Raw genomic sequence first — 24,589 nt, forward strand, 5'->3', positions numbered from 1 at the left:
CCCAGCCCCTCTGTTGTCTTTACCGCCACACTCCGTCCCATTTTGGCTGCTTGTCTCTGTCTTTTTGTAGGAGATACGCTGGTTTTTAAGGAGAGGATCGACTAGTATGGACAGTACAAGTCCCAGTCAGCCCCTCTCCTCCTCCTGCCTCCTCGATTCTGCTTGGGGCTGCTCATGGTCCCTGGTGGCATAATATGGACCTGCATTCCTTCCCAAAGGCTAGTCTGGGACAAGGAACCTCGCTTTAGCAGGAATCTCATTAAAGGCACAGTACCACATGCCCTCCATTAGCTGGATTCACACCACTTTCTGCAGCCTGTGGTTCTTGGACCTGAGCTTCTGCCTCCAATTCGTCCATAGCAGTGACTTCTGCGTATGGTAGATGGGCTTATATTTTAGGTCAACACATGGGAATCAACTCCTGTTCTCTCAAAGTAATTGCTGAGCATGGTTTTTCTTGAGCTCACTGGCATTTTGCCTGTCTGGGGAGATTGCACTGTTAAGGGCAGGGACTCTCAGATCCATATGCAAGTAATGGAGATGGAGGTCGGTTGCAAGGAGAAGCTTCACTTTGCACATGCTGAGGTCACCATGGAACCTCCTCACTGTCCGAGGAAGCAGATGGGAGAGATGCACCAGTGCTCTGCTGGTGTCTGGGTATCCCGGGAATTAGGATGGCCTCAGAAAGAACTTCGTTAAGCGTTCCAGCGATGTCTGTTAGAAAGTCATTCATTTTTTGCATGCCTTGGCTGATTTCCCAATATTAAGGTTAGCCATTTGACATTTTACCTTTAATCCCAGTAAAGCCTTGACCTTCACTTAAAAAGCTAACTCAGGGGCGCCTGGGTGGCTCAGTTGGTTAAGCGACTGCCTTCGGCTCAGGTCATGATCCTGGAGTCCCTGGATCGAGTCCCGCATCAGGCTCCCTGCTCGGCAGGGAGTCTGCTTCTCCCTCTGACCCTCCCCCCTCTCATGTGCTTGCTCTCTCTCCTTCTCTCTCTCTCTCAAATAAATAAATAAAAATCTTTAAAAAAAAAAAAAAAAAAAAAAAAAAAAAGCTAACTCAGTGTAAATACCAGCTGAAAAGTAAAATTATCTCCCTTATTCAAAATGACCCGAGTAAGTTCTTTTTACTTTTTTAAAAAAAGATTTTATTTATTTATTAGAGAGAGAGAGAATGAGCAGGGGGACAGGGCAGAAGCAGAGGGAGAGGGAGAAGCAGACTCTCTGCTGTGCAGGGAACCCGATGCAGGGCTCGATCCCAGGACCCTGGGATCATGACCTGAGCTGAAGGCAGATGCTTAACTTACTGAGCCACCCAGGCGCCCCCTTTATTCCAAATTCCTTAAGAAATTATTTTATACCTACTTTTCCTTTGTTGTTTATGATACTGTAATGAAAAAAAATATGTTTTATCTCCAGCTTCTCAATATCTGATATTTAGAAGTATTTTTTTCCCCCCGGAAAACAAAACAGGTTGGCAAAATTTTCTTTTAGCCAAAAAGCATCTTTTGAAATGATGGTTCAAATCCCCATTCATGATACCTTATCCCTAAAATATTTTTCTTGGCCATGTTGAGCTTTTATCTCGTAAAAGAAAGTGTTATCATGCACACGTTGCCTCTTCTCCTTGGATGTACCTGTGTTTTCAGTAAATATATCCTCTTATGATATAGGGGCCATGTCCAGAAATCGAGGCACACTGGATTTGTACTTAGAGCCATTTGAGGACCCAGTGAGTTTCCCTCCTCTGCGTTCTGCTCCCCCTGCAGAATTGGAGCATGTCGGAGGTAGGCAGGGCCCTTGGAAGGCACCCTCAGGTGACCCGACAGACTGAGCCTCAGAAACGCGGGGCACACAGCTAGTTAGTGGGAGATGGCAGTGACTCTGAGGGCCCACATCTGTCTCTGTGCTAAGCTGGAGAAGAGGTGACCTTTGCTTTGTAAAAAGGCTTCTTCTTCCTGTTTTGCCTTGCCTTTGGATCCTGATCTTTCTCGCCAAGATGAGATCCTGGAGGGCGAAGGCAGACTTCATTTCTGCATCCCTTGAATGTAGGGATGGGGATCACGTTTTACCTCCCGCCAGCTCTGAGCAGGGTGGCCCAGGGACACAGACACCAGCAAGGGAAGAAGGAGGTGCTGTCCATGAGCTGGCTGTTGCCATTCTGGACCCTAGGCTGTGGTCTGCCATATTTGATGACACCTGTCTACCTCTGCCTGCACGCAGGTGTGCCCACGTGTCCCACACGTATGTGCTTCGCATAGACTCTCACACTTCGTCCCTCGCACACGCTCCCAGTTTTGAAACATAATCGTGAAGAAAAGATGTTGCTTTCCACTGGCCACGTCCACGGTAGTGTCCTGGTTTGGCTTTACCTTTAATGACAAAAATGGTGGCTTGTCGGTAGCTCTGATAACAGTTTCTTTGCATCAGTGTTAAGTTGTTTGACAACATATTTCGAATGTAATTAGTTCCCACCAAAGTTACCTCACTTTCAGAGGTGAGAATTATTGATGGAGCTTAAAGCTAGAATAGCACGACCTGTACAGACCTGAGCTCTCTTTCCGAGGTGACGTGTTTGTGGGCTTTGGTTGGATGGTTGGATGGGTGGATGGTGTTGCTTGTTTTTCGGTGTCCTTGTTTGTACACATGTGATATGTGAGTAAATGATAAAGAAATACGAGGATTTTACCGTCTTAGCAATTAAAATAAAATTTGTCATTTTGCTCATTGGCTTCTTTAGTGGAATGGCTCTTACCAGTACCTTTTTCTCAAATGGATTTCTGTTTTTTTAATTAAAGATTTTATTTATTTATTTGAGAGAGAGAGGGAAGGAGGGAGAGAGAGAGAGCAGGAGGAAGGGCAGAGGGAGAGGGGAAAAGCAGACTCCCCGCTGAGCAGGGAGCCCGATGTGGGACTTGATCCCTGGACCCCGAGATCATAACCTGAGCCAAAGGCAGATACTTAACCAGCTGAGCCACCCAGGTGCCCCTCAAATGGATTTCTTATTCTTCCAAAGATGTTGTAGTTTCAAAATAAAATTCTTCCATGTTATACATAGAACACTCCTCGTTTTTAAAGTCTGGGTTTTGCTTTGTTCTTTTCTGTGTAATCCTGGGTAGGTGCTTTTATGTCTAGACCTAGAGATTTAAAATAAAAATGATAAAGAATTTGATTACACGATTTATAAGACCCGTTTCATTTCACAATTCTGATTTCTTTTAGAGACCCACAAATAATCCTTTCCCTCTTGCTTGGGGGAGAAAACACATAAAAAACAACAATCCAAATATATTAGGGTTTTCCAGAGAAACAGAATCAATGGGGTGTGTGTGTGTGTGTATACGTGTATAACGAGATATACTGCGAGGAATTGGCTCACGCCATGTTGAAGACAGGCAAGTCCCAAGATCTGCGGTAGGCAAGCTAGAGATGTGAGAGAGGTTGTGATGTAGTTCAGTCCGTGTTTGAAGGCCTGGGAACCAAGAAAGCTGATGGTGGAGTTCATGTCCAAAGACTGCCAGGCTTGAGACCCTGGAAGAGCCAAGGTTGCAGTTTGAAGGCATGGAAAAACCAGTGCTCCACTTGAAGGCAGCCAGGCAGGAGGAGGAGTCCCTCCTTTTGGGGGAGGATCAGCCTTCAGCGGATTGGATGAGGCCCACCTACATGAGAGAGGGCATCAGTTTTATTTAGTCTGCCAGGTTTTTTTGTTTTTGTTTTTATTTTTGTTTGTTTTATAGAGAGGGAGCGGGAGGAGCAGAGAGAGAAGGGGAGAGAGAGAGAGAATCTCAAGCAGGCTCCACACTCAGCATGGAGCCTGACATGGGGCTTGATCCCACCAGCCTGAGATCATGACCTGAGCCGAGATCAAGAGTCGGATGCTGGGACGCCTGGGTGGCTCAGTCGGTTAAGCGTCTGCCTTCGGCTCAGGTCATGATCCCTGGGTCCTGGGATCGAGTCCCGCATTGGGCTCTCTGCTCTGTGGGGAGCCTGCTTCTCCCTCTGCCTCTGCTTCTTTCTCTCTCTGTCTCTCATGAATAAATAAATAAAATCTTAAAAAAAAAAAAGAGTCGGATGCTTAACCGACCGAGCCACCCAGGTACCGCTGGTCTGTCAGTTTTAATGTTGAACTTGTCCAAAAATACAGAAACACTCAGAATAACGTTTGACCAAATATCTGGGCACCCCATGGCACAATCAGGTTGACACATAAAATTAACCATCACAACAGACTTTTCTGAGACAAAATTTAAAACTTCTTTTTCTTTCTAAGAGGTGGGCTCAGAATTCTCCCAACAGCCAATAGCTGTTAGCCAAGTGGGGTCTGAATAACATTATTTCATACCCAATCTTTATCTCTGGAGGCTTTAGTATTTTTTAGGGTTTTTGTTTCTTCAATGTGTTCAGCTCCTCCTTCTATACTCCTTTCTCTTATTTTTCCTAGCGAAGCAAATTGTACTTTCTAGCTCATTGGGTTCCATTCTACTGCATTTAATATTTGAATACTGCCCAGCCACTTGTTGAAGGGGGCTATAAACTCAGAAAGAAACAAAATGGTAGAGTACACAAACATTGCCACAACTTTTTTGGTGACACATCCTGATTCTTGATCCGTGTGGCCATGCCCAGGACCGGTCAGCATTCTGTGTCGTCAGGTGCTGAGTCACCGGTGAAAATGAAAGCCGCCACGTGCTCCGTCTGCTTTCTGTCTTGACATGCCTCAGTTTCGGACCTTCCCTTTCCCCAGGTGAAAAGCATCTCTCCAAGGGCTCTGTCACAAAAAGGCGGTGTAGCTGGGGAAAGCTAGGAGGCAGATTTGGTGCTGTTCAGTACCCGTGGCTCCTACCTTCTGGAGACCACATCCTAAAGTTGGTCAAGTGTGGCCAGTGGCGTCTGCGGTGCTAGAGGAACAGAAGGGCCGAACGTCGATTCCTACAGGTGTTGTTGCTCAGGGTCCCTCTCCCTGTCCCAGACAGTGGCCGCAAGCCACAGTCTTTCTTCTTTCAAGAAGTACCGGGTGCCTACTCCAAAGTACTGCCTTATAACAACCCCCTCATCATGCCAGGAGCATGAACCTCATGAAGGCTTCATGTACTTTTCCTGGAGTGTCTCTAGTTCTTTCCACATTACCCCTTGATTCGTGGATGGATAATTATTGAGGTCAGTCTGGCTTAGATGACTAGCCTACTCCAGTCAGGATGTCTCTCTCTCTCTCTGTCTCTCCTCAAACCCAACCCCAAACTAGCCTGAGCAAAAACAGTGTATTGACTGAAAAGTGCACAGGTGGCAGGCATCAGGCATGGCTGGATCCAGGGGCCCATTTACCAGGACACCATTTCTCTCCTTGGCCCTGGGTTGATGTCCCCTCATGAAAGTAGGCTGAAGTCCAGAGAGATCTTCTCTTCCCCCATAATTCTGAACCAGTGGTTGTGGTCAAGGGATGTAATATGCTGAGTACAGTTGGACTGAGGGGTCCACTCCATGTAAACTACATGGCTTTAGGGTTGGGGTGGTACGTCCTAAACAAGTCAAGGTACTACTACCGGAAACAGCATGAATGGATGCTGAGCAGAAAACTCAGTGGATGTCTGCTTTCTAATCTTTAGGATGGATCCGTTGAAGAGTTTTGTATTTATTAGGGGAGACTCCGCTACAGTTCTTTCCCATTACAAAATGATTGATTTTGTATTTGTAGATACATTTGAATTTGTTTATAGGACATTTTTTTACCCTCCAAAATTTGAAGTGGTTTAGAAGACTTCACATTATGCACAAAGATTGGAAATGAGTATTTAAAGAAATGAGAAAAAAGAAGAAAAGCAGGGTAGGCCCAGAAGAGATGATGAGGATCAGGTTAATCTCACACATCTCAAAGCTGGGAGCTCCCACAGAATTGAAGTGACGTGCAGATTTGGCTCTGAGGTTCCCAGATCTAGATCTTGGGCAGAGGGTGGGTGTGTGTGTGTGTGTGTGTGTGTGTGTGTGCGTGTGTGCGTGTGTGCGCGCGCAACTTGTCCTCATAAACCACAGGCCCCTCTGGGAGTATAGACCCCAAGAAAAGGCCATGGGAAGATAATAAAGATGCCGTGGTCTATGGTAACCTTAGATACATTTCTTCTCCAAACTCCTCTGGGGCGCTTGCCCTTGGGAGCCTTGCCTCTTGGCTCTCAGCACCATGTTAGAAAACAAAGCAAACAGACAGGGATTTAAACCCCCGTATTGCTGGGTTCCTTCCAGGAAAAATTGGAGGTTTAAACCATGTCATCTCTGGTGGGAGACAGTAAGGTGAGTCACCACTGTGACAAGGCAGAATAGGATTACCTTAGTTGTAAAGCTGGGCCGATCTTGAAAATGGACTCCTGCTTGCTTAATGACTCACATTCCTGTTTACAAATGAGCGCTGGTGAGAAACGCAGAGTGGGAGGTTCTGCTTCCCAGACGGAGACCAGAGACCTCCAGCCATGGGCAACCAGTGCTTCCTCTGAGGGATTGGGCTACCCTTTCTGGGGGGCAGACATCTGGCTTCCGGCAATGGTGGCTTTCCAAGTCCAGACACAGGGACAGCTGTAGCCAGCCAGGGCCCTGGGGTTGCCCCAGTTTGCTGGCCATGTGGCCCCTTCCCACTTTGGGAGTTCACGTGGCCTTTGAACGGTTTTAATCCACCTGGATACCCCTTTCACCCCCTACCACAGGAGGACCAGGTAATATGGTAACCATGTAAATTGTTCTGGAAAGGTGGTTGCTGTTTTGTGGGATTTGTCCTTTATTTCCACCAATTTCCTATCTCCCAGAGTCTTGAGCACCCACTATGCTCATTCTGCTGCTCTTGGGTGAATATCAGAACATAAGATAATTGGGTTTTGTGCTCCATCTTATATTCTTAATCCTGAGTTCTGTTATTTGGGATTTAAAAGGGTGAAGAATTTATTTATGGCATTTTTTCCTCATATAAACCCTTTAAAAACTAGAGTAGTCATACACCCATACAAAGGACACAGGCATTTTCTTTTTAAAAGACAATTAAAATGATATTTCTTTGTTGTGAAATAGCCCCTCTTGGATCGCAGGTCTCTCTTTATGCCCCTAAATTCTCCATCCTGTTGATAGCAGAGTAGTCAACATCTGGACGGGCATCCGAGTCTACACAGCAGCACCATGAGTTGACTGACACCTGGTCCATATTCCCCTTCTGCCGTTTACTCGCTGTGTGACCTTGGGCATGCTCCTTAACGTCTCTGAGTCGGTTTCCTCCTCTGTAAAATGGGCACATACCTACCTCACAGGGTGGTTGTGAGGAGCTGCAGAACACCACGCACGTTCCCGTCGAAAGCCCCAGACAGAGTAGGCAGGCAGTGAACCAAAGCTGCAGGTATGCTAGAGCTCAAGCTGCGCTGAAATTCAGTATGGCACATGCTTCTTGAGCACTCAAGGTGTGTGCTGCCCGATGCTTCCCAGGGGTCCAGAGATGGAGGTGCAGTCGCCCCTCTCCGAAAAATTGTAGACCGGCAGAGGGGAAGGTAACTAGACAGATCTCCACATAGCTCTAGTATTGGGTGGAACCATATGTGATTGCATTTTTGTAGGGTAGAAATACCAGCGGTGTCACATGGTTTAAATTAATAGAAGATTCAGTAAGGTAAGTTGAGAGAGGGGGAGGGGCGGAGAGGGAATGCCGGCCAGCTGGCTCGGTGGAGGCTCAGAGCAAGGAATGGCCGAGTCCCCTGGGGGAAGGATAGGCAGAGGTGGGGACAGCGGGCAGGGATGCAGCAGAAAGGCTGCATAGAGGAGACTGTGTTTAAGATGTTGCTAGAGGGGGCCCCAGGCTGGAAGGCAGGGAGGTGGAAGAGTCCTGGGGACGCATCGGGAACCACAGTCCTCCTTGCTTGGAGTTTGTAGAGAAGTGTGGGGTCAGGGAAGAAAGTCAGGCTGGGGGCCGTGAATGCCTTGGTGACTGCGTCCCCCTCCCTCCCAAGCCTCACTCTGTTCCCCTTTCTTCCTGGCAGCAGTGCCCCCTCCCTTGCTGCACTCAGGGACATGACTGTCAGCACTTCTACCCCCCCTCAGACTTCACTGTCAGCACTCAAGTCTTCAGGGACATGAAAAGGAGCCACTCCTTACACAAGGTTGGGGAGCCCTGGTGTTTGGAGGTAGGTCTCGGAGCAGAATGACGGTATGAGATGAGCTAGCTCTGAAATGAAACCACCCATCCAAAGTTTACCTCGCACTAGGGCAGGGCCCATGCGCCACGGCCCCTGAATTCCCGTCAGGTAGCTGTCGTGTCGGGTGCCATGTCCGGGTATTATGATCACTGATAGGTTTATCATCGCCATAAGAATGCCAGTTTATGAGGAGAGGGTGGAGGGTGGTGCCCCTGTGAACCCCAGGTGCCCGGCTCGCAGGAGAGGCTACACGTGGTCCAGTGTCCTGCGTGGCTTCTGTGAGAATGATGAGCAATATGTCATCCCATTAAACTTGACCCCCAGGAAATGATTTCCTGGGACCTTTCACACAGCTCCCAGGGGGACAGAGAAGTTATTACCTCAATTTTGCTTTTGTTCTTAGTTATTTAGAACGTACAGATTCTCTTGGAGACTTCAGGGTGCTGAGAAATGCTCAGTCCTCTGCAGTGGTACCCTCCTGAGACAGCTGTGAACAGCTTTTCTCGCAGACGTGGCTGTCCAAGGACAGGAAGCATTGTTAATTTCCTTTAAATAATTCAATACGATGTCAATACCCCACATTGCTCCATGCTTGGGAGTGACAGTTCTCTTCAAATTAGCAGTCCCAAAGAATAAAGACCGTGTAGAACATGCTTTCGGTTCTCAGAAAAGCAAAAGTCAATGCAGATAAAAAAAATTTTGAAAGAACTCTTTAAACTTAAATGGCAAATGATTTAGTATTAATGCTAGTTTTTTTTTTTTTTAAAGAAAAAATGAATATTTAAGAGCCAGTTAGTGAAACTTCTGCCTTTCAAAAACATTCATAGTTTACCTACTATGTGCTGGGTGCTGTGTTGGGCATTCGGGCTTAACACTGGGATGCGTTTCTTTCTCATCATTCCTGTGTCTAAATTTTAGAAATATTTCACAGAATTGGAATTGGACCTTACAGTAGTTTTGTATTTTCTTCTCACTTGCCGTGACACCAAGGACGCTTCTGCACACTACGACGTGTCTGAATTCTGGTAACTTCGTGTGTTGGTGTCTCGTGGAACTCTTCCCATGTCGTGGCCCCCTCTTCAGCCAGATGTGAATAAAACTGAAGATGTTTCTGGTCTTTTTGGAAACCCCCCTTCCTCCTCCCGTGATGGTGCCTGTACTCAGATTTCCTGGAGCCCGTGAATGCAGAAGGCCCGGGTCCTTTGATGGGTCTGGGTGTGACAGCACAGGGAGGCCTTCTGTTCAGCAGCCATGGCCTGAGAGAAGCCTCTTCTCAGCGGCCGCCCCCTGGTCCAGCTTGTAGCAAGGGTAGCTAGCTGTTCTTCTGGCCGCGGGTGATAAGGCCATGCCGCACACAGCTCTCCCCCCACTGGGGCCCGGTGAACGGTGACTCATTAATCTTTGGTCAGAGTTATGAGGTAGATAAAGGAGAACCAGGCACCCATTTTGAGTATGAGGAAAATAAAACAGGAAGACTGGGTTTCTTCCTTATAACTTGAGATCCTCAGGCGCCACTTAGATCCTTGACGCCGGTGACTCTGTTCATTTCTCAGCTTTGCCCTCAGGACATGGAAACATCTTCTGAGGAAGCACCAGTATGCCCTGCTTCCAGGATTGGGTCTGAGTCCCTGAACTGTGAATAGGCCAGACACACAGACACTGCTCATGGGCTGTGGGAACCTGGGCAAGTTACCCAGCTGCTCTGTGCCTCAGTTTCCTGCTGGTGAAGGGGACTCACATGTGGGCTGCTGTGAGCATCTCGTGAGTCGAAGCGTACAGAGTGGAGCTTGGCCAAGGAGCAGGTGTCTGGCATGAGCGCTCGGCAGGATTCCTGGGGACTCACACACTGAGAGTGTGTCGGTGTGATGGGCCAGCCACTGCTCGGGGAGCTCAGTTGTACAGCTTGCTTTGCCGTAGACACTTTCACGGAATAGTTAGTGATGTATCATTGGTAGTACTTTCTACTTGAGGAATTGTGGTGGGACGCAGCGTGGGTGTGCGAGACGTGGCTCTGGGTAGCATCGTGGAAACCACACGAGATTGGAGTCAGAAGTAGGATTGATTCCAACGTTCCGTCACGTCCGTTGGCAAGGGGCTTCACCCCTGCATGATGTGCTCCCGGGGTCTGTAAAAGGGGGATGGGCGTGGAATACCTGCCCAGGCTGCTTCCTGGGGACACCTCCCAGGATGCCTGGAAATACTGATCAGAGTGAGATTTCACACAGCGCCTCCTATGGGCCAGGCACTTCTGGAAGTGCTTTGCTCATAGTAACTTCAAAACCTGACCACACTCCCAGGAGGGAGATGCTGTGACCCCATTTTGCAAGTGAGCCCCAGGGAGGGGTAGCAGCTGCTTGGGATCACACAGCACAGGGGTGTAGCCATAAAACTGCTGTTACTGAAGACCATGGCAACAGCCCCTGGGTCAGAGTCTTCCATACTAACCATCCTCCACTTGCTAAAGAAGATGTGTCGGGTCCTGTTCAACACCCTGCCTTCTCAGGGGCTGGGAGGAAGCTTTTGATTCAGGACACTCAAAGTCAAGTTTCTGCCTTACCAGTACCGCATTCGGGACACTTTCTACCCCCGGCTGGATTCAACTTTCATTGTCCCTCCTCCCTCTCTTTCCTTGCAAGTTGGCTGGATTCTGTCACTTCAGCCCCCTCCTCCAGGGAATTAAGGCTGGTAGACCAATTGAGTAAATATGACTAAGAAAGTCAATATCCACCTGGGCAGGCATGAGTCACTTTTTTTTTCTAGTTAGCTATTTATTCATGTACATTTTAAAGCTAGCCACACAGAGCCATTACATTGGGGCTATTAACATGTTTAATAGTGAGAGTAATAGGGTGTGACCTGCGGCATAAGTGCATTCAGATAAGAAAAGAGTGTTTTTTCCTGTAATTGCTGAGGTAATACCATTTTCACGGAAATGCTTGAAAACAACCTTTTAAAAAGTTCTTTGTCTAAATCCTTCCCTCATTCCTTGCTTCCCCCTTTCCAGGGGTTCTGTAAATTTTTCCTGATCAGTGGCTGGGGATTAGCAAGATGGCAAGCTCTGTCCCTTTGATGTTTTGGGCCACCTACCCTTTTGCTAGCGTTGAGCCCGTTTTTATTTCATATTCAGGGATACGGGAGTGAGTGAGTGAGTGTGCGTATGTGCGTGTATTCGGGGGGCACATTATTATTGCTGGTGCTTATTGATCTCTCAACTTACACATTTAAGGAAAAAAAAAGAGACATCTGCTAACTTTGCAAAAAACTAGTTGCGCAGACAGGGAGTGAACCACTTTGGTGAGGAGGAAATGAAACTTTTCTTAGGTTTATTAGACCACATCCTATAAATCTGTGGCTTATTATATGTCTGATTTCTAAAAAGCATGGCATCACAGCTGAAGTTTTATTTTTGCTTGTTAGTCATTGAAACAAATACAGATATTGCTTCATTTCCTTGGTACTCTGTTTTTCAATACATGTTATGTATGGAAAATCTGGATTTACACAACCAAGTGCATTAGAAGGGAAGTATTTGCTTTACAAATCTCTACATTATAACTTTGCAAGCATTCTGTTACGTTAGAATGTTTAATTTGCCTCCCTACTCCCTATTACATAAAGAAACAGTGAGAAAACAGTAAAAGTACCTTCAGAGGCAAAGTTAATTTTTTTTTTAAGATTTTTTAATTTATTCATCTGAGGGAGACAGAGTGCACGAGAACACGAGCAGGGGGGAGCAGCAGAGGGAGAGGGCGAAGCAGGCTTCCCCGCAGAGCAGGGAGCCCAACGTGGGGCTCCATCCCAGGACCCTGGGACCATGACCTGAGCTGAAGGCAAGACGCCCAACCAACTGAGCCACCCAGGTGCCCTGCAAAGTTAATATTTTGATAAGACTTCCTTCCAGTCTTTGAAGAGATGTATTTTAAAAATCATAGGCAGGCTCCTATCATATTATATGCAGTTGTTTTGTGTTTATTTTCCATCTCTCGCGATGGAAACACTTTCCTATGTATGCCATGAAGAGTCTCTGTAAAACTTCTGATGGTTGCCAATTCTGGATGTGGGTATCCCTCAATAGGCTTAGTCATGGCCCCAGGGCCGACGGACTGTTTCTAAAAGTCCCCTGTTCTGGCGCCATTGCATTGCACGCGGGAGCGGATGTGAGTTAAAAATGACGAAGGCAGAATGTCCCCAGACAGTCCATACTGCCCTTGTGATGTGCATGACCCGTAGCTTCGTGCGTTCAGCCCTGATGATTCTGTGCTGGCAGACCAGCAAGTGTACCCCCTGGCCAAATTCATTCTCAGGGTGGGATCGCTAGTGGGACCACCCATATTATTTCGTGATTTCTCCTTTCTCTCATTCTCTCCTTGCAAAGCTTCCTTGTTGAATTCTTCCAGGTCCAGTGAGTGCATGAATTCCCTCTTCCCGTGAATCACCCCCGTAGTAGAAATGGACCCTGTCAGGCCTCACTTAGAATTTCTCATGCCTCAGCGAGATCACATTCCCAGTGCATCATGAGGTAGTGTGTCTCCTGTGTGATTGACGCAGCTTAGGCACAACTTGCCCAGGGAAATAGGCCCGGAGAGGGAGAGGACCAGTCGAGGCCCTCTTTCCCATGTTGTTTGCCATTCCTTGGACTGAATGCTGTTCCTTTCACTTCTTACACTTTTCCTCTCACCCTGTGAGGCTGGTGTACGGAGTTGGAAGTCCAGGCCGACTGAGTGCACGGAGGCCCTGCAAGGAGCTCACCCCTGTGGGAGGTGCAGGTGTTCCCTGCCCTGTGGCCGTGCCTCTTGGGCTGCCTGACGTCCGCCAGGCGCCACTGCCAGGAGCCATCACGGCTCTTATCTTTGTGACTACCTCTCTTTCCCCCATTCTTTGTGAGTCACATGTTTTCTTGGCATCCCGTGTGACAAAGGTCATTAATAGAGGAGACTTGACTTTTGATGCGGGACATGTTATCTCCCACACAGTTTATTGTTGTGGGGTCCTCCCCTTTTGTAATACTGGGAGGTGACAGATCACTTTTTAATGGGCTAACCTGTGTCCAGGGAGAGTTTAAATTAGCCTAAGGATTTTTTTTTTATTATAATTATTCCTTATAGGTTCCCCCTGATCCAATGACTTGGTCAGTACTTGAAGAGAGACAGTGGGTGCTTCCCACTGATGGTTGTGACATTACCTGTCACATCAATCTGTGTATCTGTCTGTTGTGATATCTGTTTCTCAGAGTACTTTCCTATTGTTGGTGTCTTTAATGATGCCACGGAGGTAGATGTTTAGAATTTGAGAACAGATAGGAACAAGAGTTCAGCCCAGACTCTGGAGCTGCATTTACTCATTTTTATTAAGGGCAATTACTGTCAGGTGAGCAAAGTAGGAGATCTGAGTTTTAGTCCTTCCTTCTCAGGCCAGTCCTGTGCACCTTACTCAAAAGGTACTTCTTGCGTCCGCTGCTGCTAGTTTAGCAAGAGGCAATACTAAGAAATAGATCATCTTCCAGCCTTCATTTCACACACTGCCAACTTTGTCCATCGTATCTCTGGAAGTCCCCTTTCAAGCCTGTTTGCATTAAAAAATGCAGCAGTGGAAAACTTGTCGTTTTTGGTTTGCTTTGGGGAGGAAGGTGACAGACGTGGCGTAGCATGCTTCATGGGGGCACGCGTAAGTGTTGGCTGTCCTTTCCATGGCGGTCCTTCTCCAGTCAGTCGCTGGCCCCTCAGCTTGAGCTGAAAATGAGGAAGGAGGTGGCCTTTGTACAGCCACAGAGCTTTTGACTCTTTGTTAGAAAACTCCTGGGGCATGTGTGCCTGTCCATGTGCACATGCACGTGTCTGGGGCCAATTCCCGCCCCCACCGCCCACCGCCCCCTGCCCCCCGCCCCCCTCCCCAGCACAAGCACGCAGGCAGCTTGGTGACCAGGGCAGCAGGAGAGAAACATTTTTCTCTGGGCAGGTCCAAGGAAGAGGACTGTGTGTGCTCAGAGTGAAAGTTTCTCTTTTGGAAAGTCAGTTCCTTCCAGTGAGGGAAGGAACTAAAGTCACCAGAGAAAGAAGGTGGTGAGAGGCGAGGGAGGTGGGCAGGAATTGGGGTGACAGAAGGGGGCGCGGCTGCCCCCACTGGATTTATGTTCCAGCCCCAGCAGTCACTGTGTCTGCCAAGCTTTGCTGGAACCCCTGCGATGCAGCCCCGTGGCCCCGGTGGTGGCCTCTCACTGCTTAGGAAGACAGAGTTGGCAGGAGAGGATGTGGGCTTGTGGGGTTGCACATGAGCTCTGGGGCCGGGGGCACAGGGATCGGGGGGAGCTCTCAGTCACTGCTGCTCAGCCTGGCTCCCCACACTGGGTTTCTGGCAGGCCCGGTGGTTCACCGAGAGTCAGGCTGACCGGTGAGAGGTCCCCTCTGCCTGGGACACGAGGAGCCCCTCCACCAGAAAGTGGAAGAAACTCGTAACCGCCAGGAGGGACATCCAGCTTGTTGGTTGTTCACAGCTGTGTCTCCTGGATGTTTCTTTCCTCTTACCGCTTTTTCATGAACACCTGAGAAAAATGGGTGGAGGTGGGCAGAGGGAGGCGATGGCTTGTGGCATCTCTGTCAGCTTCAGGAATGCATGTGGTTCCTAAGGGAAGCGGGGCAGTTCTGGGCCCGTGGCTGTCATCATGCACAGATATGTTTGCTTCTCAAAGGAATGGGACTCTCCTTTCTCCTTGGCCGTGTCCTGCTTTGGACAGCAAAATGGACTCAGATCAGATTCCTGGGGTGGGGGGTAACTTTCCTCATTGCGGTTTTGCTTGGCTGGGTCACCTGCAACCATCTATTTTTCAGTTTTGCACTTACTACGTATGCTTTTGTGCCCCAGATTTTAGATGTGGGGACCAGGTTTCTTTTGAGATGCAGGATTAAAAAAAAAATACACACAACACACACACAGTTGACCCTTGAACAACATGGGCTTCAACTACATGGGTCCACTTCTCTGCGGATTTTTTTTTTTTTTTTGGTACAGTACTGTAAATGTATTTTCTCTTCCGAACAATTTTCTTAATAACATTGTCTCTTTTCTAGCTTCCTTTATTGTAAGAATATAGTATATAAGACATATGACATATAAAATATGTGTTAATCGACTGTTTATGAATAGACAAGGCTTTCGGTCAATAGTAGGCTATTAGTAGTTAAGTTTTGGGGGAAGCAAAAGTTATATGTGGATTTTTGACTGCGTGGAGGGGGATCAGTGTCCCTAACACCTCCCTCCTGCTCTCCCCCAAGTTGTTCAAGAGTTAATTGTATTTTAAAATCTATCATCCAACAAAACTGACTTCTCTTTCTATGAATTTTAGCATAAATTTGTATGACCCCCACCGCCATCAGGATATAGAACTGCTCCATCATCTTATACACACTCTCATGCTGTCCCTTTCTTAGTCACAGGAAATGTGGGTTTTATTTTTTATCATTTTTACCATTTGAAAGGTAATGTTGACTTGATTCCTCCCTCCCTCCCTCCCTCTCTCTGAGAGGTTAATTTTTCACTGTTGATTATTAGACTCTCTGCTCTTCCTCTGTGCCTTCTTTAGCCAAAGAGGTGTAACCGTGGTGCCTTGGTTGTTAGCTTGTTAGTTACTGACGAGTCTTGGTTGGATTTTCTGTGTTTTAAACTGGCTGTTCTTGCCCACGCACCCAGTAGGCTTGGGGCCACTCTGGATTTAGGAGAATTCAACCTAATTTTGACAGTGGCCAAAGACAAATACAATTAATAAAGAACAAAGGATATATGTTATTGCTCACTGTATAGGCAGCAATGTGATATGAAACAACTTTTGGAATATTCTGCTTTGAATTCTGTATATTATTCTTTCTCAGATGTCAGGACAGATTATTAAGGTTTGGGCATAACTTATAAAATGAAGACGGTTTTGTTGAGCCAACATGGTTATCCCAGGCTGTCTTCACTTGTCACATTTCTTAGGTGAAGGCAGGAGGTAAGGGCTTAGAGCACCTGAGGTGCTTCCTGGATCATCGGTGCATCCCAGCTCTAGGTGCTGGGACAAGCTGGGACAAGCACGGGAAGGCCAGAGCTACGTTTCACCTGTGGTGGTTCAGAGTAATGCTTTCTTAGGGAAAAGTGCAATGCGGGTACGTGTGCCTGTTCTCCTCTTGAGAAATGAGCAGAGGTGACCTCAAAGTTCCTCTGCTCAGAGTGTCACACTTGACTGGACAGCAGATGATGCCTTGGCCGTGGATTCTGCTGGGGAAGGTACAAGCAATTGTACACATGTAAATTCTTGTGTCATCTAATTCCTGTCTCTGTAATTACTTGGACACTTGCCATTGCATCCAGTTGACAAGTGGGAACGGTGACCCAGTACAGAAAGCAGAAATTACGGGGGAGGTGACATCCAGAAACACAGTCGTAGCTCTCCTTCTGGCTTTCTGGTACCCAAAACATTTTTAGAGTCAGGAAGAAGAATTACAACTGCCTTCTACAAAAGTAACCCAACTTCCCTGGCTGTACCCCTTCTCCCTGCTTCTTGCTTGCCAGGCTGAAGGAATCTCTCAGAGTTTGGTAGATTCAGAGCATTGGTGATTCATTCAGCTAAGAGGAGTGAGTTTTGCTGATAAGAAACTACCATGTCAGGCAACAGGTTTCTGTAGAGGAATGTCCTCCAGGTGGATGAAGAATGGTTTTCACTTAAAGCAAGCACCACCACCGCCACTAAGCAAAGCAACGCAAGCCTGGGTACCTAGGCCAAACAAGAGGAGCAAAGCAGGTTAGAAACAAGTTTTCTGCATCTGGATTGAAATGATAGGGTACTTGAGACAGCCAACACGGGGATCGCCCAGCTCTCCTCTGAAAGTACTCGCCATTTGTCTGATTGACGTTGGAAGTATCATGTCTACAAACACTCACATAAGAAGGTTTAGTTTTTTTATTTGGGCGACAGATCGCATGTTAGGGCACTAAAAGATGAAAGCACTAAATATTTGCTTTAGAGAAACACAGCGAAAGATTCTCTCATCCTCCCAACTGAAAACGGATGGGCTTAGAATTCCATTAACAAAATTGACTGTCTGCAGTTAAACTTAGTGCCCCCCTCTAGGCATGATTAACAAGTGGGGTAGAAAGCAAGGTTGGACAGTAGAGGATTGTACTGGATTCTTTTTCATGTTGAGTGGAACAGGGCCGTTTTGTGGAGATTGAGGTCCAAGTTAGCCCAAAGAAATTCCTGACTTCTTCTTTGGCATTGATCTCCTCCTCCTGGGTCTTTAATAGCACGGTCTTCCCGTTGGATTTCCTCTCCATGAAAAGCATCTATGTGTTATTCCAGCTTTCAGGTTTAATGATAAAATCGTAATTTTTGGAAAGCCTTTTTGGTAGGAGATGGTTTGCCTCAAAAGAAGAGAGGATGTTGTTTTGGTACTTGGTTATGGTTACTGCAGAGCGTGCTTCATGGAATGATTAAGAGCCTGGGGTTCAGATTCCACGACTTCAAACTCTGGCTTTGCTCCTGGCTAGCTGAATGACCATGTATATCTTCCTGAGGGCCATCTAGGTCTAAGTTTCTCCATTTATAAAACAGGGAAATTTTTGTACCTACCTTCCATTTCTTGGGAAATGTCAATGAATTTGTGTGCAGATGGCGTACATGGAACCTGCTAAGCATCTGTCAGCATTAGCTCTGACTTATTCTCAGTGGGTATTTTTTAATTCATCTCTTCGGTGGGAAGAAAGAAACGTGAACTCGCTTCCTGGTGGGGGGTGTGGTTTAGTATTAATACTTACCCACCATTTGTTAAAAATCTGCAGTCCTTTGGGCATTGGCTCCAGTGTTTCATAATATTCTTGTTTCACCCTCACAGCTAGTCCATGAGAGAAAAACTAATATTGTTCCCATTTTATATATAAATAAGGTAGTAGTAGCATTTATTGAGTGCTTTCTTTTTTTTTTTTTAAAGATTTTATTTATTTGCGAGAGATAGAGATAGCGAGAGAGAGCACAAGCGGGGAGAAGGGGGAAGCAGGTTCCCCGCTGAGCAGGGAGCCCGATGCCAGGCTCTATCGCAGGACCCTGGGACCGTGACCTGAGCTGAAGGCAGACGTTTAAAGGACTGAGCCACCCAGGCGCCCCTATTGAGTGCTTTCTATGTATCAGCTCTGATTGAAGTGATTTTCATCCATTAACCCGTGTAAGTCTCCCAGTAGGTAGGAACTGTTGTCCTCATTTTTAAAGATAGGGAAATTGTGGCACAAAATTAAAAAAAAAAAAAAAAAGTGTCCTCAGTTGCACTGAGAGTGATTGGTTAGGGGGTGGGTTTTAAAGACTGGGTCTTTATATGTTTGCAAAGGCCTCCCAATTGCACTGTCTCCCCCTGTTCTGTGCATGGGCCCAGCTCACTGCTATCATGGACGGGAAGCATTGAGCACACACACAGATGCTCTCCAGATACGCCGGTTTATGATAGTTGGAAAGAAAAATCTTTATTACCGGAAGTTGTGGCTTCTGAGTCTCTTGGCAATTGGCAGCATAGATTTTTGTTTTGTTTTGTTTTGTGTGTGTGGTTTTGTTTTTTAAATAATTAGAAACAGTTAGACTCTTGTTACCACCCACAGTAAAAATTGCTTGGATCCCGCAAATTAAGGGAAAAAAAATTAGGCCACTTGGTAGAATGATTAAAACGGGGCTTTAAAGAGGAAAGTTTATTTTGCAGAGTGAGCTTTAGATGTGTAAATGCTGAGGATCCCTGGGTTTTCACCTCCTCCTTTGTCTGAATTCAGAATCAAATAATGTTAAAGGTAGTTGCTAATGAGGGGAGGGATTCTGCACAAGATGGCTCTGGGAAGAACCCACATTTTTTTGTACTTATTAATGGTATGTCTTTTGTATGAGTGGGTGTGAGGACCAGAGCATAAAGCATATATTTGCACAGCGTGTGGTCCTTCCTGCTGCATTCCACTCCCCGTGGTGGTGGGCTAAGTTAGGAGGAGGAGGAAAAGCAGGAAGCTTTGACACAGCTTCAACAGTTTCCACTGTATGGACCTCATCCTTGAGGCTGGAGTAAGCCAGTCCTCTTCCAGGTCAGGAGGACTGAATCAGTGCAGCCGGGACTCCACGTTCCCTAGGACCGCACTCTAATTATGCAAGTTGTGCCCCCACTTGTGTGCAAATGACATCTGTGCCCTTGCATGTATGTTGTTCCCCTCACTCACCCTCTTCCTGAGATCGAGGATGGGCCACGGTCTGGGTTGATGCCTTTAGTCAAGTCAGATGTGCTGTCCATTGGAGATCCTTCAGCCCTCCCGCCCCCCAAACCTTCTTTGGAGTTTCAAGAGTGTAAGTGGTCACATGGGTGAAGAGATGATCTCCTAATCCTCGTGGGAGCCCTAAGGATTTGCCTTTGTGAAAGAAGGAACATCTTGCTGGAGGGGTATCTGTCTGTGTGTCCCATCTTAAACCACATTGCTTTTGACTTCTCTTCTATGATGATTCCCAGGCAACCTCCTCTTGCCATCCTGACTTGTTTAAATTTATGGGTTGTTGGCAAGCAATTTTTTTGATGCTATTCTTCTCCTAGCCAGAGGCCAAGAACCCTTGTGGAGCAGTGCCTGAATTTAATAGATGTCATCTGGACACCAGGGAGGGGCATACAGAAGTACTGGGGGAAAAGTCTTAGAAGTGAGATTCTACCCCTAATGCTACCAGCTCCCAGACTCTTCTTTATCCCTTCCAGGGCAATGCATTCAGAGTAATTTTTTTGGTGGTACCACACAGTATTGTGTATAGTACCCTACAGTTTTGGAACAAAGGGTACAGTGTTTTAATCGACTTGCAGACAGCCTAAAAAATACACAGTAAGCTCCCCTTTCGACTTCATTGTGAATGTCTCCGCATTATTGAGCCCTCCTCCTGGTTGTTTTACGATGCTTGAAGATCTGTCCGGAGCTTTTGCAATATTGAGTGACACTCCAGGAATGCTGATTCTACTCTTCTGGCTGAGCGAGGACCCGGTTCCCAGGCCAAGTTCTCAGGTAGACAAGACCATACCATCTCTTTAGCTTGGCAGATGAGGATTAAAGCGGGACTGGAAGTTCTGGAGTGACGTAGGGATGCAGATGAGGTTTTCAGACCCCACTAATTCCGACATCAGACTTCTGACTGAGTTGTCCCAAAGGCCATTCACTTGACTCCATAAGACAGGCATCTCCTGCTTCTGCACACCAATTATGAAAAAGCCTTAGAAATAGGTCTTGTAGACTCTCAGGATAACACAACAGGGACACCAGCTCTTAGGACAGCCCCGGCGCATAGAGCCTGATGTGACTGAATGCTTCTGAACCAGGTGCTGTTTTGGTGCTAGGGATAAGGGTAGGAGCAAGATGGATTGAGTCCACCCTGAGGTCTGCTCCTTGTTGAGGCATCATCAGAAGAAGTTTCCTCCAGAGCCCCTGGAGAGAAATCAAAACTCCCTCAGTGGTTGCATCCCTCCACTTTGGTGTGAATGGTCTTGGTAGTGAGGCTGCCAAAGAAAGCCGTGTTCAAGTGGGTGTTTTGTGGATAAGCCCGCCTTTGGAGTTTGGGGAATTACCAGGCCTGTGGTTCTGACCATAGCCTAGATGCTGCCAGACCCATTTCTCTGCTTCTTCATCCTCACTTCTGCCTGGTGACCAGGATCCTTCTGGTCCCACCCTCCCTCTCCCCTCTGCTCCTCCGTTTTGCCGACCTAGTGGGATTTCTCACCACATTCTTGTTCTTGCTCATTCAACATCGAGTCTTTGCTCTGCCTCTCTTCCGACCACAAAGATCTACTTACTATACATCCCTGTCCGTGGGGCACATCCTCTGTGGGCTCCAGACAGACCAGAGTCTGAGCATTCTAAGAGCCTCTTACAGTTTAGAAGGAGGGGAAAGCAAAGGAATTTTAAAAGCACCATAAGCTGGAGCTATTTAGAATAGGGCAAACAGCCTTCAGTGCTCTGGCGATCAATGTTTTTAATTTGGTTCCTGATTGATTAAGAAAATATGTGGTCTCCAGGATTAAGGAAAAAAAAAAAAAATAGAGGTTACCTAGGGAGATTGACTGGGACTGTCTTGTGGGTCAAGAGATAGTAATAAATTGAGTATTACGTTACAGGTAGTAGCAGCTCTTGGTAAGATTATTGTGCACGTGGGCCTGGGCTTCTGGTGCAAGACAAATGAAATAAGTCAGGTCAGAGAAATGGACCTGAGTGCCCTAATATATTGGCACAAAAAATTCCCGGAGCATCTAGCCACAACCAGAGAGTAATTTGTTCACTGTGGGCAGGGTGGGAGAATTAGTTATAAAATCTTAGGATTATGACAGGTGACTGGTAATCAAACCTACCTGTCCTGTCCAATCCTTTCTGTAAACCTGGGGAGACTGAGGCCTGGAGTGAGGGGATGGCTGCCGGAAGATCACATGGTCACGTGTAGCCGGATCGTGATAGAATCAAGGCTTTGTCTGGACCTCTTGGCTTTTCTCTTTCTGTTCAGCTACCTCTAATTCAAGGTGGAATTTGACTTTGTGAACCATTCCTGTTGAGTGCTATTAATTTTAAGCTCTTGCGAGATTAGTATGTGAAGTTATGTGTGTTCAGTATGAATTCATTTATTTTCCACTTGAGAGATCCTCATTTTCTGGGATGCCCTGGGTGTTGACATAATGATGATCAGGAGGCTCATGGTGGTGATGACCAGGGACTGATATAATTATCTGTTGGAGGTTGCCTAGGAAGAGGTGAGCTGGAATTCACACAGAGAGAGTTTTAAAACTTTTCCAGCAATGGATTTCCTTTAGCAATACATAGAAAATCAGATCTTACCATTCATTTGTGTTTTGAATGCTGGATGAACAACTAGTCTTTGGCAGGGAATTTTATCTTCCTATATAATCCTACCACCTTCTTTCCCAGAGGATTGGTATTTGGGAATCCTTTTACAGTGTTGCTTTCTGGGGGTTTTGTTAAAAACTCAAACATAGAAATGTGTGAAAATGATTCATTGAAAACAAGTCTGACACCAACAGTATGTGATAAAACTTGGAAAGTGTCTAGGTTGGGGAGCTCCAGTACTTGAACTCAAAGCAAGTATGACTGAGTTGACCACAGTAAGAACAGATTCAAGAGTTCACTGGTGATTTTTAAGTTTTTGCTAAAAGCTCTGTTCTGCCCCTTGTAGTCCCATGCCCTGTAACTGGGAAACAAGCTGGTGCCCTGCCTCCGAGTTCAGCAAGTTTGTTTTGACTTGGAGCCCATGATGGGAGTGAAGCTCTCGTTATGTAATGTTAAAAACTGGGCCGGGAATGTCAGCTGGGCTAGGCCTGCCAAAGCTTGAAGAGTTGGTTGGGAATGGGCTATGTTTAGTATGACTAATCCGACTTGGCTGGGTAAAGGGGTGGGTGGGTGTCTCTCTGAGAAGGGAGGTATGACTTGTGCTATTTCAAGTCTTAGTACTTAGTGTAAACTCTGCAGACGAAAAAAAAAAAGTTGAGCCTTATGACCAACTAGTAAAATCAGGGCTGTTGACTGATACCCAAGATTGCTATAGAAGTCTGTGGTCAAGATCAAGGTATATCACTTGCAATTAGGGAAATAACACTTTTGGGTTATGTGAAATGGTGTTTCTTAAAGTAGCCTATCCTGGTCAAGTGCTGCCCTGCAGAAGTACTTAGTAATTAAAGCAATTTTACAAAGTAAACATTAGGTTCCTTAATAAAAATAGCAATAAACCCTAATAAAAATTTCAAGCAAAGGAAGAGGTGAACTATTTTCCTAATAATGATTCCAAAGTATAATTTAAGGTCCATCTCCTGACCTTGTTGGTCTTTGTTTGGGAACTTCTTTTTCCCTTTGCCCTCATGGGTCCTACTTTGACACTCTTGGCTCAGCTTCCTCTTGGCTTTTCTTAGGGGACAAAAGAATCCTATTTTTATGCAGATGTATTGGCGGTTGAAGGTAGAAATAATCAGGAACCTTGTTTGCACCATGATCCTGGAACACAATGTGGTCCCCACCCCCACCAGAAAGAGGGCTGCCTTTTGGTGGAGATGGTGGAGGCCAGCCTCCGCCCTCCCCAAGGTAAAGGGGGGATTCGCTTTTGTTCCTCCTCGGATGAATGGAAGTAAAGTGTTCACTGAACCTGGAAACACCTCCTTTTGTGTCCGGTGCTCTCCTAACACAGGCCGTTAAACTTGGGGCAGTCACTCTTGGTGGGGGATTGAATGGGGCCATTGTGGGGGGGAGGGGCTCCCACTGAAGCCACTGAGGCCATAGAGATGCCATTGTTTCTGAGTAATAAGACAAGGAGGAAGACTCTGGGGACCTGCAGGCATCCGTGTGGCCACCACACTGACTGCTTTTCTAGGTCTGTGTTATCCCCAAGGAACCCCCCGACCGTGGGGCTGGGCAAGGTCAGCCTAGGCAGGAAGCGTGACAGAGCCCCCTGTGGTATAGACGTGGTGCCCCCTGGGTCCGTCTCAATATGGACCTTCGCTTCCTCCACACTGGCCCTAGGCCCAGCCATCATTTTTGCAGGGAGGTGGCTGTTTTCCTCCAGGCATCCAGTTAAAAACATTTGCTAAAAATCACTTCTTCCACCTTAGGAACAACAAACTCTCCCAATTCCCTGCCAGTGACTTTTTTTTGTGTAACTTCCCCTTTGCCATCTGGTCTTTCAGAGGCACTTCTGATCTTAATTGTAGTGTTCAGCCTTTGTTTATTTAAAAATCAGAAGGCAGATAGGCTGTTATAGAGGGTTTATCTGTACTAATTGTGCCAACATATCTGCCAGCCGTCCTCTCGGTTAGTAAAGGGAACCACTGCAGTCCCCCCTGACGCAGTGATTTTACGTGCACGCCATTGTCGCTGATGTGTTGCCCAGAGGCAGGAGTATACTTCTTGCTTTAGAATTGCTGTGCTGGAATGTTCCGTCCAGCCTCTGCCATGTAGTATTGATCGGAGGGGGATCTAGTCTTACGACTGGGTAGACTAAGCAGACCTGAGTGCAGATTCAGACCCTGCCACTTACTGTGTCATCCAGGGGAGATTATTTTATTCCCCAGGAGCCTCAGTTTTGCTGTCTATAAAAATAGAGACTGGTATCAACATCAAGGAGTGAGTGTTGCCTGACTTAAAGGAGATGCGTATGAAAAGCTGGAGAACAAGTTAGGCATCCGTGCACCTGGGGCAATACAGGGGTCCAGGGATACAAAGTTAAGCCCCCAGGCAGCTCTAGTAAACGAGAGGCTTAGATGCCAGGTATCCATTGTCTGTCTTTTGAAACATAATAGATGTGTAGTTGGTTTTGCTGGGTTTTTTTTACCTGTCTCTTTGATAATTTTGATATTCTAATTAAGCAGTGGCTTACATCAGAATGTATACTATTTTATAGATCTTTTCAAAAAGTGACTCTTGCT

At 46.6% G+C, this 24,589-nt stretch overlaps 1 protein-coding gene across 18 annotated transcripts in view; it reads left to right on the plus strand.

The window, feature by feature from the left end:
- The window catches only part of TCF7L2 (transcription factor 7 like 2), a 198,681-nt gene that overhangs the window by 118,471 nt on the left and 55,621 nt on the right, over nucleotides 1-24,589 (plus strand). The window contains exon 5 of one of the 18 annotated variants that reach the window (XM_044916144.1): nucleotides 8,004-8,147. The exons of 16 other annotated variants lie outside the window; for them this stretch is intronic. In XM_044916144.1, coding sequence (XP_044772079.1) covers nucleotides 8,004-8,147 — 144 coding nt within the window. The remainder of the gene's footprint in view (nucleotides 1-8,003; nucleotides 8,148-24,589) is intronic. One more of the 18 variants, XM_044916152.1, reaches the window with a different exon arrangement.

This window comes from Neomonachus schauinslandi, chromosome 6, assembly GCF_002201575.2.
Source record: "Neomonachus schauinslandi chromosome 6, ASM220157v2, whole genome shotgun sequence".
Lineage (NCBI taxonomy): Eukaryota > Metazoa > Chordata > Mammalia > Carnivora > Phocidae > Neomonachus > Neomonachus schauinslandi.